At 43.1% G+C, this 14,510-nt stretch overlaps 1 protein-coding gene across 1 annotated transcript in view; it reads right to left on the bottom strand.

Moving 5' to 3' along the window:
* Positions 1–1,004: 1,004 nt before the first annotated feature.
* cacna2d1a (calcium channel, voltage-dependent, alpha 2/delta subunit 1a) overlaps positions 1,005–14,510 on the bottom strand; it is a 100,991-nt gene continuing 87,485 nt past the window's right edge. Inside the window, exons 32-38 of the mRNA XM_041964332.1 lie at positions 13,571–13,723; positions 12,374–12,426; positions 12,007–12,062; positions 10,711–10,837; positions 9,939–10,051; positions 9,104–9,186; positions 1,005–5,795 (exon numbers count right to left, since the gene is read on the bottom strand). Of these exons, the coding sequence (XP_041820266.1) occupies positions 5,673–5,795; positions 9,104–9,186; positions 9,939–10,051; positions 10,711–10,837; positions 12,007–12,062; positions 12,374–12,426; positions 13,571–13,723 (708 nt within the window). The 3' untranslated portion in view covers positions 1,005–5,672. The remainder of the gene's footprint in view (positions 5,796–9,103; positions 9,187–9,938; positions 10,052–10,710; positions 10,838–12,006; positions 12,063–12,373; positions 12,427–13,570; positions 13,724–14,510) is intronic.

Genomic DNA, 14,510 nt, shown 5'->3' with positions numbered 1-14,510 from the left:
TTTTTTTTTAGCTTGATAATAAATCTTTCATACAATATTCACTCAAGGAAAGAATTTATGCAAAAAAGAGATTACACATTCTACGGTTATAAAAATATAACCATTATAGGTCAATATCTAAGGGGATTGAATTAATTTTCTGTGTTACATTGCATGTTGATAAATTATATTTTGAATTCGGGTTCAGTTTCCATGAAATCATACTTACCTAAAATGGCAGTTTCACAAAGTCCTGGTTGATGCTGCTGTAATCAATTTCTGTCACATGGTCTGTAAAATATATAATTTCACATTATTGGTCTCCGTGCAGTCATTCACCAGCTGTGCTACCAACAATAAAGGCCATTTTTTATTAAAACTAAATACTAAAGACATTGTAATTGGTCTCATTTAAAATGTCCCCAAGCACCTGAAGGATTTCGGCTTTCCTTCGCGGGCCCTAGCAGTGTGCCATACAGGGCTAGGGTGAGTTTTTAACGTCCATAATAAAGAGTAAAATGAGCCTGTAGTTTGTCTTTGGGGGGCAGTGAGGAATAGTGACTCTAAGAATCTGGGCTTGAGCACAGCTGGTTTCAGGTTCAAGTGTAAAGCGGGCTGCGCTAACGAGAAAGTCACTTACTATTTGATCAACATGCAATGGGGAAAACAGGAATTACTGCAAATTTATGACCAGAGAACATTACGGGTCGTTGTTAATGGACGTGTCCTTCAGCCAAATTCAATGTTGTAGAGAGATGTGGCTGGACCTACGCCTCCAGCGGTTCTTTTCCTGGACAGTGTTGATTTTGGCTGGACGTCAGTTTCTGATGTTGGCTAGACACTGGGAGAGCAGACTCGGGGTGCTTCCTTCTCATTCTCACACACATTTGGATGGGAAATGTGTGCTGGCAATGTGACAGAAGTTAGTAACAGAAATCTGATCCTCTGTGGAAAAAACAGAGACATTTTGCAAGAAAAGGACATCAGCCAGAACTCTAAAAGTAATGCAACAGATAGTAATCATAAAGTTTTATTCTGAATATACCTTTGCACATGAATAAACACGTTTTTCCTCCCCGGGATTATAAACATTGTTCTTTTTTCTTTTTGTTGAGAACAACTTGATTTTTTGTACAAATTTTTACATGACTGATTCTGGAGAATCAAGTTCCACTACAGTGTAACATATTAAAGCACAATCGAGGGAGACCGACAGAGAGGCCCACCAAGACCGTCTCGCAAGAGTCTTGCAAGGGGCGACTTGGTGGACGCTTCCATCAAGAGCCTGCCTTAAAACCAAAGGCAGGGAAAGATTGACTGACAGGCCCGCCAGTCGTCCGCCAAAGAGTGGCAGCAAGGTAACAGACACAAAAAAACACACACATTAAGCAATCGTCAAGATTCCTGAAAAAAAAAAAGGCCAACCCACACGATCCATACAGACAGCACCAACAGAATCAAAAACACTTCATATCACATCGAGATAATATTATTCCTGAGGTGACAGCATCTGATTTTAGCACTTAAAGAGTAGAATGGAACATCTGGATGAGTATGGAGCTCATGTTCGTTCTCCAGTTTTTTCAGGGCATTTCTAAAAGGATCCGGTTGGAGCATTTTAGGTGGTGTTAATTTCCACTAATTTCATATCTGTACGATGTAGGTCTGCCGAAACAGATCCAAAGGACCAGTGTTTTTGCAAGTTTAGCTTCTTAACTACAATTCATTTATAATTTATAGCCTACTACTGCCGACATTTCCAATTTTCATCATATTTCAGTGTGTTTTCATATTTTTCAGGCAGCCATTGGTTTCCATTCATTTTTGTGCAGCTTCAAAATCAATTATCAATCTCTTCACACTAGCATGAGAGGCTTCTGGAATCTACACATTTTCATACTGTGTGCAAAAAAATGGAAACAAATGGTTGCCTAGAAACAAGAAAAGCAAGTCTAGAGTTTGGTCGTTAGCATGCTGACGTTAAGCAGGTTATCTTTACCGTGTCCTTGACCTTCATTCAGTGTGTTAGCCTGCTCACATATCCTTTGTTTTCCCTTTTTACGCAAAGTACAGCTGAGGCTGATGGGAATGTTTCTCAGGTATTCATTCAAAAACCAAATTACTGGACACATTGAAAGTGACATAAGATAAAAAAAAAAGTCCAGGGATCACAAAAGTGATTAAAATTCATAAAAATTTACAAATATCTGAGACATGTCACTCAAAGCTAAAAATGTGAACCCTGTGGTTGTGCTAGAGTAAAAGTCACGGGACCAGCGTCATCAGGATTCATCATCTGGAAACCATGAATGTCTGTACAAATTTTCACAACAATCCATCCAATAGTTATATATATATATATATATATATATATATATATATATATATATATATATATATATATATTTCAGTGTGGACCAAAGTGGTAGACTGCCTGACCCCCAGATGAAAATCCAAAAGCCGAAACATGGTCTGCAACATAATCAGCAGTAAAGCAAAAATATTCATGATTTGCAGTAATTGCTCTCAAACTTGCTAAATCACTGATCCTTAAATTATGGTGAATCATATGTGGCTTGAACCAATCAGACAGATTGAGCAGTGCATTCAAACGTCACGCCGGCCAATCAGGTTCCCTTTCCCCAGCTGACTCAGACCAGTTTGGAGCCAAATGCTGTCCCCCCAAGAGAAAGGCAGTAATAGCTGATCATACCTTATCATATCATAACACCCATTATATAATGCTTCCCAACATTACACACTGAAGCAGGAGCACACCGGATACATTTTTTTTTGTTTGTTTTTTCAAATTGTCAGCCACTACCATGCAGCACAGGGAAACAATTTATAAGACTTACATCTTGCCTTGGTAAATTGCATAAATGTTCTATTACGATAATAGGTTTCTCCACAAGAGAACAAAAGAGTCCTATATGGCACTTGATATTTTTGAGTGTTAGTAAATGAGGAGCATAAATACCATGGTTAGTCTCACCACATTGTTTTTGTTGGGAGGTTATAGTTCAAGATAGAGGAGAACATTGAGAATAAAAAGTGCACCTCAGACCACTTGGAAACTTATGATGGTGGTGGTGGTGGTGGTGGTGGCGGTGGAGACATGGACAAACAAGCCCTCCCTGATCTGACTCGGAGGAACGCTCATACTATAAAACATTATTCAGTGTGATCTCACAGCAGCTCTTTAACTAAAACAACTCAAACGCTAGTGGTAATGTGGCGCACACAGCTCAGTTTCTGTGGTTTTCACTTCCCCTCAGAATTAAGCAGCTTCCTGCAGGCATGTGTCAGTGTTTATAGATTAGACTCTAATAAAAAGATGCACTCCCTGGTTTTGTTTTAGCAGTGCGTATGACGTCCCCCCAAATCCCCAAATCACTTCCCTTGTTGATGCTATGATCAAACACAGTTGAAGCTGAAAATGTTGGTGATTTGCGGGCGCTATTACAGAACCAGGAAGTGTACACTTCAATCTGATATCACCGCAGTTGAGACATTATGGCTGCTATTCTGGCGGGTTTCTGTCTTCTCAGTGAACTGATGAGGTATCACACACACCCTGCATGTGAATCACTTTAACCTGTGATTGTCAACCCTTGCGTGGAACCAAGACGCCGAAATAATGATGAAATTGTGGGATTGCTCAACGACAGGAGTGACAAACAAGCCGCCAAGTGCAGCTGGTTCAAATCAAAATGACACTTTTATACTGAGGATTTAAAGCTCGCAACAATCGCACAAGTTTTATGCCTGACATATTATTTCCTGCCTAATCGAATTTATGTCTTTTAATCGTCAATAGTTTGTAAATACACAAACTGAGCACAAAAACATGTCATCTTTTTCCGCATGTTGCATCTTCAGGATGGATTTTAATCCTGAAACTAATAAAGTGAGTTATTTCCGAGTGTTCTCACTGACCTAATTAATATTGCATTGACATTCAGTGGCTTTAAGAGTCCGGATTTGGTCCTCTAAAATGTGTTACTACTAATTATTATGGCAGATTTCTTTTGCTATGCAGCAGTGGTTCGGCTGATTAGTGCATTTCGTCATACAACTCACTATTTAACTGTTCCGCACTCTGGCGAACAAGGTGACGCTCTTAATAAAAACCACGGACAGAAAATCGCCTGTAATGTTCACACGTAAGTTAGGTTGCTCTGTATAACTAATGGAAAAGAAGGCACACGAAATGAAACAGGGTGAGCTCACATTGGAGAAAATGAAATACAGCAGTGGATAGGATCACAAGCATGGACTGACTGCAGTGATTTCTGCTGGGTGATATCATAGCACAGTATAAAAAACTGCAAGAGGGAACCTCGGGACTACACAGAGATAGAGGGTATTCTTCAGTCAGGCGATCAAACTGTGAAGACAAACAACAGCTGCACTTTGAATTGCAGTGCAGATAGTAGTCATTTAATTTACAAAGTGACAGCAGTGAATACAAATGTACTGTTTTTACTGTTTTGCTGACCAAAATGTCAAATACAAATTCTGACACCCCCTCCCTCATTCATTTTCTTTAGTGGTGGCAATAAAACAAACAGCAGCATGCTAGCCACAGCCTACAAAGCTAAAGGGTTCATCTGAGTCACACAGTCCACATGGCACTAGAGACTTTGTCCAATGAGCATGCATAGGACGCCAGCCGGGCTCACCCTGATTGGTTTATGCGCACTATGGCAACAAAGTTTTCATTGGAGCGATCCAACACCAAAGGCGGGGAATTCCAGATAATTTACCACTCTTTTTATCCGATGGTTAAAATGATCAGCTACAAAGTTAAAAATCCGTACACTAATAACCAGGCGCGCTGTGGCAGTGGAAGGGTCGGTTTCTGTGCATAAATATAACGATGAATATGATTTCCACACTGCAAATACAGCATCTACATGAAAGAACACAGGGGCGAAAGTAAAGACGATCTTGTGAACCCTCAGAGATACTGTGAAAATGGGTAGTGCTATCTAAAAATCAGGCTGCGACAACATAACTATCAGCCACCCAATGGAGGCAAGTGAAGGGCAAAAGCTCGTGATGTAATAATTTGGCATCTGTTACTGCAATCTCAGCCGAATTCGCAACCACAAAACAATAAATACCTAATAACTAGCCACAGCAAATCGAATCAAAATAAACCTTACGCTTGCAAAGGGCAGCGCTGTTTCTGGCAGTGATGAATAAAACTGCTCAACATCTTCAATAAACACCAAGCCCCCCCTCCCTCCCCACCGTGATTTAAATCTCTCTGATACTGTAAGGCAGTCCGATCTCTTTCATCAATGACATGAAGCCAGAGAAAGTTCAGAAGTTGCCAATCAAAATTAATTTCTGGACTCCTCTAATCTCAGCTGGCGAGGGCCATTGATGGGATGAACGACAGGCGCAGGTCAAGTTCTTCCTCATCTTGCAAGCCGATTTCTTCCAGTGCACATTTCTTTCGCCACTTGTACCCTTGCACCTGATGAATCGCCTGGACAAACCCCTGGAAATGAACGGAGCAAAAGAAGAAGTAGGCCGGATGTGGGGCTCGCAGGTTTTTGTTTGTTTGGTACAAGCCCTTCTCATCGGCGTTCGTCGTTTCGGTGGCAGCGTCGCATGCTGGTTGCCATTTTGGACATAATAGAGGGAGGGGAGAGGGAGGGTGTGATCAGGATGTTCAGAGGTCATGTGGGGACGGCGTGGTGTCTGGAGCCAGTCAAAACCCAGAGGAGCACCAGCTGAAGGGCCACCGTTAGCCAAAGGGAGGGGCTCAGGCCGGACGCCCCGCCACAGTCAGGGTCCTCCTCCTGGTGCCGAGCAGGGAGGAAAAGAAGTGAAGTCAGGGACTGTGAAAGCCAACACATCAAGCACCTTTCAACTGGCTGTTCACTAAACCCCTCCCCTCAACAGCAATTGGCCAATCATAGATTAGCAACCGTGAGCAGGCACAACAAACTTGTCAAGCTTTGGATCTCTCCGCATGCAATGATGTGCGTTGACCTGTGGTGGCAGCAAGACTTAATATGTGTAAGAAATCGATTAAACAGTGTTTTCATCTCTGCAACAAAAGCTGCGATTATTAGCACGTCCGGCTAACTGACAACATTTGCTTGTTGCGTCAAAAAAGCCCCATTAATGACGAGCACATCCACAGAGTGGAAGCCAGTCCTGTCAGAGTTTAGGCTAACGTTAGCAGCCGTGTCCTGCACTCAAGCTAACCCTGCAACGGCTAGCTCTCATCCTAGCACATTTTTCCCTCTTGTAACGTCAAAATTGACTAAATGCAAATAACTACGTAAATTAAGCATGATTGACCAAACTGCAATGATGTGTATTTTCATGCCCATTACAGGGATTATTGGCTAATTACTGAGAAAGCAGACATGTATCTTAGCTTTAGTCTTAGTCTCTTATGATTGCGATGAAGAGCATATTTAAGACGTTCTTACCTGATCGTCATTTAAAAGTTAGCCAGTGACTGACTAGCGTTCTGTAGCTGTTAAAGCATCAGTTGTCATGTCATTAGCGATAACTGATTGAGCTGCTGATAATTTCTAGTTGTAAATCTGCCACCTTAACACTGTAAGCTGCATATTGTACTGTATGCGCTGTGCAGCAACGGAAAGCTTGACAAGCGTGGCACACTAACGGGGGGGCTGGGTTTCGCAAACGGTCAGCCGCAGCTATGCATGGATCAAACATGAGGTCAGGAATATAAGCAAACTACAAAGTGTCTGTTTTACACTTGACTGCAAAAATGTGAGCCAATAGGTTTGACCAAACCGAATGGGACACTCTCACTCTCTGCATGCTTTGCATCTGGAGCGGTACAAGGGAAAGAATGTCTCGCCTTGATTTGTTTTTGGAGAGGGGAAAAAAAAGTTGAGGATCATGAAACGGGACGTGCAAGCGTCTCGATGCAAATGAGAAGTGAGCGGCCTGTTTTAGCTCGCGTCTGGCTACATCAGTAATCAGATGTCAGCAGAGACAGACGCTGGAGCCTATTGCCTGAGACGGATGATGATAGATGGGGAGAGATACAAAGAGCGCGGCTCGAAGTTCAACGTCAGGTGAGGTGGAGAAAATGTTGGCGAGAGATAGAAAGACACCTGGGAGGTAAGTTGGGAGGGAGGTGAAGACAGACGGTGAGGGAACAAAGGAAAGAGTGAGAGGTGAGAAATATAAGGGTTGAAAAATAATGCAAAAAGATATGAAGTAGTGGAGCAAAGCAGAAAAAAACTGATGTAAAAAGAGTGAAAGATAATGACATAATGTTAATGAAAGAGAAAGAGCGAGCGGTATGGGACTGACCCGAGACAGCACATGAACAGTGGCAGCAGTAACATGAGCAGAGAGGCAGCCAGTGGGGAGCCTGCGCTCCTTCGGCACATGGCCTCATCCTAACCATCAACAGCCAATCACAGAGCGAGGAGACAGAGAAAACAGAGAGAAAGAGAGTCATGCAGCAAAAGGTCCACACAGTTAGCAAGAAGTTAGAAAGCAGGAAAATTAGTTCAGACAACAGTAGTAAGTGCAAGACGGATGCGCTCACTTGCAAGACAAGAGTGTGAAGGGAAGAGTTAGTGTGCGTGGGCGGATGTGTGGATATTAGTGCGTGTGTGTGAGCGAGCAACACAGTGCAGGCGTAAGAGTTAATTCATAAGGCCGGCAAACTCCAACACTGGAAAAAGACTATAGAGAGAAAACAAACAGAGCATTCAAGCACAGAGGTTTCACACGCAGAGACTCTGCGCTGCTAATGAAAATGTTTGTTTAGCTTAGTTATTCATAGTCGAGGAAAAACCCACTGTTTGTCTTCGCGTGGGAAATGTGCGCACACGCGGCTTTCGAGGGATTGCAAAAAACACGAAAAAGAAGTGACACGCACCGTGTAAAGATATTAGTGGTGGAAAGGTGCCACGGGTAGAATTTCTTCACTGATATATTGTTCCCATATCAGGAGCGCAGCTTCAGGGTTTGGGGCTCTGCCCAGCGAGGCTAAAAGCTTTACTTTAAAAAAACAAAAAAACAAAACTGAAATCCTTCCTTAATTTTTTATGGGTCCCTAATATGTTGCTGTTGCTTATTTTCCAGGTGAAATGTCAAAACAGATCATGCTGTTTCATCTGGAGTATACATTTGGAAGGAAGAATAAAAAAAAAAGATCTCCCAAGAACAGGCTCTCGAGGGTTAAGCTGGATGATATAAACTTTTATACGACAGTAAATTGTCACACTGACCTCGATAACGTTAAATGTAATAATCACATTACCTTCCCTCATGTTGGCTGATTTATGATGCATTTGTCCTGATTTATTACAGTCAAACACTGATTGGTTGCTTGAACTTCTGGTTATAAATCATTGGTTGCTGTAGATATTCTCAATTTAAAGCTGCTCAAGACTTTTATATTAACAATGAATCAAATGATTATATGCAACATGAAAGGGGTTGATTTTAGTGACAAACCCACAGACCGGCTCTGCGATTCCCCTCAGCTCTGCGGAGCGTTTTGGTGTCTTTCAGCTCATTGTTTTGGTCTCTTTCAGCTCATTGTTTTGGTCTCTTTCAGCTCATTGTTTTGGTCTTCACGAGCAGCAACTTAACTGCTCTCATCAGTCCTGTTTCCAGCAGCATCAGGCAGCAAAAAGCACTAATAAACCAATATTTGATGTAATGAAGTGTGTAAATACACAACTATTTGCGAACAACTTCACCATAATAAGTTCATAATAAGTCAGTGTTGTGTTTTGAGCTTAATGTTCAATAATACATTTAAGATTTGGATCAACAGATGATTACAGTTCTGTTCTGCAATATTGTCGAAAAAATGAGTGAAGTTCAGTCCTGCAAGCTCTGATCAGGCCTAAATGTTCCTTTGCGATAAACTTAAATGATTTTAGCAGTGAAACCCGGGACGGTAGCCTCGGGGCGCACACTTCAATTTGAGAGGCTACTCTGATTTCAGGCTGGACTGCAAACGTCTAATTCTTGTGAGACCAGTAAAGCGGCGGTGTTACGTGAAACCCTACGCAGAGCACCTTTAGCAACAAAATTGCGACAGTTAAAATTGTTCTCAACCAGGAACATTCCAGGTCTGATGAAAACAACTTACGTTTTCAGTGTTATCAAAACAGACTGCAGGCCCTTTCCTGTACCGAGGATTGTGAGCCAGTTCACAGGGATCAGGACCATCAGCTGGGTGATTCAAGTCAGGAACTTGACACAGGTTCTGAGTGATTCTGAGCAAGTAATAGCAGCAACAAATTACCATTTTGCAGTAGATATTACTCTGCTCACCTCATGGGAAATTATTAAATATAACATTTTGATTAATGGGGAAAATCACTCGGATATATTACATCAGCTTCCAATCCAAGCACATCCAAAGGGCTGTTAAACTTTAAGCATGCCGTCTCTTTTTGGAGTTCAAGCACATTGCTCAATGCCGCAATGATATTGCATTCATTTTCGGGCATTGTGTTTTCCAGGATGCTTAATCTCTAATTAAGCACAGCCCCGTGTGTTTGGGAGAACATCATAGATTTGTTTGTAAGCTATTCAGCTGACTTATTCCGCACTCCCATCTGCGTCACAGACCCAGACAGAGACCCAGTGCAACACACATCTGAATTCTGAATGTCATTTTCTACGGAAATGCTCACTCATTATTAAGGCTGGTGGATTTAGGAGATGCAGATGAGGGAAATAATGAACAGTGAGAATTACTGATAACAGAAAACAGCCTTTTACATAAGCTTGGAGGAAGAATATTCTGTTGTTCATTGCGAGTTCCCTTTCAGGAGCCAGTGGTGGAAATATCTGCTTACGGCTACGTGTCGTGATCAGCGCTCATCCGCCGTTATCTTGTCAAAAACACGCCAGTTTGAAACATCTGTTCAGCGAATCAAAAGCTCGCCTTCTGTTGCCAGATGAAGGTAAAAGGATACACTGCTGTTCGTCCTGTATTAACGGCCTGTTGTCGCAGGACAAGCAGGTGAGTTTCGCATCAGCGATGATAAAGACCAGGTTCGTCTTGGGCAGCTTTTCGGCGTGGTACATCCTGGAGACGAGCAGACACACAAGAGACGAGAGAGGAGCTGTTGACACACAGGCTTGAGTCCAGGAAAGAAGGAGATAAAATTTCAGAGACATGCTCACAGGAGATGTAGCAAAGCTGAATATTTAACCAGAAAGCGTTGAAAGGAGGACACTGATTTTGGTCTGCTGCCGCTGCCCTACATGACTAAGCAACATTCTTTAAAACAACGAAAAGCACACCGTCTCTTAACTGCCTTTATTCCTGAGGGGACGCAAACCTGCGGTGCCACCCCACCTCCAGGACCTGCGCTGAATCCCACATGTCGTTGGCGCACAAATGATTTTCTCTGCTTTTTTTTTTTATGGCGGTCGTTAAAAAGAAACGTGTGCGCGGCTAATGTGCAGGAACGCCGCGCGGCATGCGGGCAGGCACTCCATTAGCCGGCACGAGGGGGCCTTAAAATGGCGTGCGTACACACACATCTGCACGGCCGCAACATGCCAGGACGGTGGTCCACACTAGTGGCTTGACTTCACCTTCATGGCATGTGAATTTTTACAGCCCCCTCTTGGCGCCACCTCCGGGGACTTCATTCTTGTCTCGCGGATGCAAATGAATCGCTGCAGGTCTGGACCTTGACTATCCTCCGTCAACGTCTGAGAGCGGGTGGACACGCTTACCTGGTGCAGTTCTCACAGTCGATGTTGCCTCTGAAAGTCAGCTGGTTGGTCTCAAAGTAGTACTGAGTTTGCTCTGTGATGCAGACATCTTTCAGCATGGCATCCGACGCTTCGTCATCCATCTCGGCTGCAAAGGCACACACGAGAACACTCATCTGATAAGACACCTCAAAATACAAGCATACAGTACATATCTGACACGAGACTCAAACATGAAACTCATTGCTAACAGATACAAGCAGGTGGTAGATAGCTAGAGCTGCCTGTCTGACTCCTGCTGTACATCCAGGTGCACAAGAGCAAACTGGATTTCTTATTTGGGACTCTGTGGTGCTTAAAGGGGCGTTTTCATAGAACTGGGCCGTCTATGCAGTAGAAAGACAGAAATATCCTGGAAATTGGTGCTACAGCAACCAGAATGCACTGCAATGCTCTGCTGGGTGAGGTACTGTGAGCTGGGCGCTGTTTGGTTTTGGCCCGGTTTCAAGCTATGGCGGGCTGACAAACATTTTTCGGCTGAACAGTAAACTAAAATATGTTTGCGAAAACATTTGAGGTGAGAAATCACCAATGTGGTACCAAAAGCTTGATTCGTATTTCATCGGCGCTGCCTGGTTTGACAGTTTGATCTGGGTTTTGCGTTGTGTGCGGGGAGTTCTGGGTGGAGGCAGCATGGAGGGAAGTGTAACATTGCTCATTTGCATTTACAACCGACACTGTAATGATACAAAGCTGGTTGAAGATCTGAAAAGTTTTCCTTTAAAAGTCACTTTCATGCTGTAAATCCATTTCTGTGCATAAGAAAAAGTGCATACAAATGAAAGAATGAGCGAAGTTTTCCCATTCACTCCTAATTCGTCAGATAAGACCAGTTATTTTGTTTTGGGTCTGTTGGTAATCTTTCTAATAGCTCTTTGGTAACCACACAAAATGACACACGCAAAACACACTCGCACGGTCTGAGTCAGGTGTGCAGCATCTCGCACGCATGGAATCCTCTGAAGATGAATGAGCGTTCGACTGTTCCTGCGAACAATACCGTTAGTAACGACATGTTCTTGGCACGTGGAGAGCGTTGCACTTGAATGTCAAGATAAAGAAACAGTTTGAAAACAGTGTGTTCAATATCTTTTAAGGCCTTGTCAAAGTAACTAAAAATGAACATGTATTACTATTTTATTTCCATAACGAGGCCGCTCGGGCCGTCCAGAACTCACTCAGTGTTGCAATAAAAAAAACCTTACTAAAACCTCAAAGCGCTATTGTTTCCCATGTGTTAAATTGACAGGAACTCACCTGCGTCCAGGAAATTGGGGAATGTGATGCTGACCAGTAACTGTTGCAGTATTGACCTAGAGAGCAAAAACAAACCCCCGAGGTTGAAAAATGTCTGCATTCATTGGAACATAATCTACAATAAACAATCTGTGTAAATGCTAATGCATCAATAAATCAGGAGACGGTTTTGTGGAATGTCATCTGTCCTGGGAACAGTTCAGATGCTATATGGCTGTTTTGGAGGGACAAACCTGTGCCTGCTTTCCATTAGTATCTGAGTTTCAGGACTTAAAATGCTTTTAAAGTGTATATTTGTGTCGTTTAATCACTTGAAAAAACACCAATACCAACCATAAAAGGAAAAAAGGCATAAAAAAGGACTCACCAGGCTGCAGCCGTCGCCCACCATCCTAAATTCAAAATATCTGCAATTGTGGGCTGAGAGGGGGGCAAAATGAGAGTTAATAACAGAAAAAGACAAAATCAAGTCTGTAATAATCTTCTGGCAAATCAAGTTAAGCTGGCTGAGCCAAGCCGAACATCCTGCTTGTGTTTACAGTGGCTGCAGACGGTCCAGTTCTGCCAGGCGCAGAGACCAAAAGGTCCGGCCTGAGATTTTATTTTCCTCCCTCTCGGAGGAAATTAGAACACAATCCTCCGCAACAGATGCGGGCATAAATATGTAAACAAAGAGCCAGTGAGAAAACAAATCAGCACACGGTTTGAATCAAAGGGCCAGCATGCTGCTTTGATTACGGCTAGCATGCGAGGGGCTTGTTTTGGTGAATCGCTGCTGTATCCTTTCTCCTCAGTGGATGCCGTGTTGAGTCATCAAGGAGTCTTAACCAACCGTGTTGGAGGCATCGCCGCCTATTGACAGGATCTTTGATCAGGAGATGTCTGCACCTTTCATCTCACCTTGGTCACTCAAGCGTGCTGTACACATTTGTGGGAAATCACATGTTTTCGGTCTGCTAACGAGGGGAATTTTTCCATCTATAAATACCTGCGATTAAGTGAATCTCTGTCTTAGGTATCAGTTTATAACCGCTGCCTCTTATCACCTCTCAGCATCTAAGAGAAATTCATCAGCACCACCGTCTGCATGACGTGTTTGCGTCATTTCGCTGCGAGTTGTTTTGTACATGATGAAAAACAGTGCCTCTTTCTACATCACTTGGTGTGTTAGCCAAGCATGCTAGACCACCTAATCCTGTTACTGTTACTGCAACTCCCACTCTAACGCTTTCACCATACCCTCTGCTTCCCTTCTCATCTGCTCCGTCCAGATTTATGGCTCCCCGGTGAGCGAAGGTTTGTGTGTGTGTGTGTGTGTGTGTGTGTGTGTGTGTGTTTGACCATTTTAAAGCGTGTGAGTAAGCAGGTACGGCCGCATGCGTGCTCGCATCGGTGTGTGTGTGTTCGTGCAGGGAAATGAGTAAACTTGTATGTGTGGAAATCAAAATGTGTGAACATGTAAGTGTGGTTGTGTACGTGTGGGTGGCTCTGTGTGTGTGTGTGTGTGTGTGTGTGTGTGTGCAGTCGGTTGTGTGTGCAGTGGCTTCTGGCTTATGTAACTCACCACATAGACAGATCGCGGGCCTGCAGCCGCCGGGCTCTCTTTCTTGCGGTCACAGAGCGACTGGTAGTCGAAGGTCTTCTTAAAGGTGTAAAGGGACGAGTTGACCAGGTTTTTCATGAGAATCGGGTCGATAGCACCAAAGAAACGCCCGATCTAAGGACAGGGGAAAAATATACTGTTATAGCACTTTTGTATCACATTCAGCAGATAGATTTCCAGTGTTGCAACTTGATTCTAAACAAATCATTTTAGGAATATAGGAAGAACGGCATCGCTTAGAAAAAAAGGTCTTAGAACAAGATTTAGACTGAGGGCAATTAACACAGTGAACCCTGGGAATTCAGTGCCACTGATGATGTGGGAGTCAATCCAGTCATGACTATACATTCAAACAAATGTATAAACACATTTTAAATCTGCTCATTGGCTTAATTTCCCAGTGTTAGATCAACACCGCTCTCACTTTTGTATTGTAAATATGGAGCCGGAGCAAAAAGCTGCCTAGCTTAGCTTAGCACAAAGACTGGAAGCAGATGGAAACAACTAGCCCGGCTCTATCCATAAGCAACAAAAGCGGTTCCGGCACGTAACCAGCCGAGATTTCAGGAAGTTACCGCTCCCGACCGAGAAATAGTCCGACACATAACCCTGTCCAGAACAGCGAAATGGGTCCGAAGAATCTTAAAGTTCGACTTAAAAAAACATTCACATGCCATTAAGGTGAAACAAAATGGGAGAAGGAAGGAGGTATAATTATATGTGAGGAAGAATGGACGAAAATATGGAGGTATCGATGGAAGGGTACGGCAGTTTGGGTGGAAAAACCTGACCAGGTATTCTGTTACACTCTCAGAAATCTGACCATGATAATAAGCTTCCTGTCTGCTGGAGGGACTGTAGAAATCAAATGCAAATTGCCCTACAGAACATTTTTAAATGT

The sequence above is a fragment of the Chelmon rostratus genome, chromosome 22 (assembly GCF_017976325.1).
Source record: "Chelmon rostratus isolate fCheRos1 chromosome 22, fCheRos1.pri, whole genome shotgun sequence".
Classification (NCBI taxonomy): domain Eukaryota; kingdom Metazoa; phylum Chordata; class Actinopteri; order Chaetodontiformes; family Chaetodontidae; genus Chelmon; species Chelmon rostratus.
The sequence above is the reverse complement of the archived record's forward strand: the minus strand, read 5'-3'. Positions and strand labels throughout refer to the sequence as shown.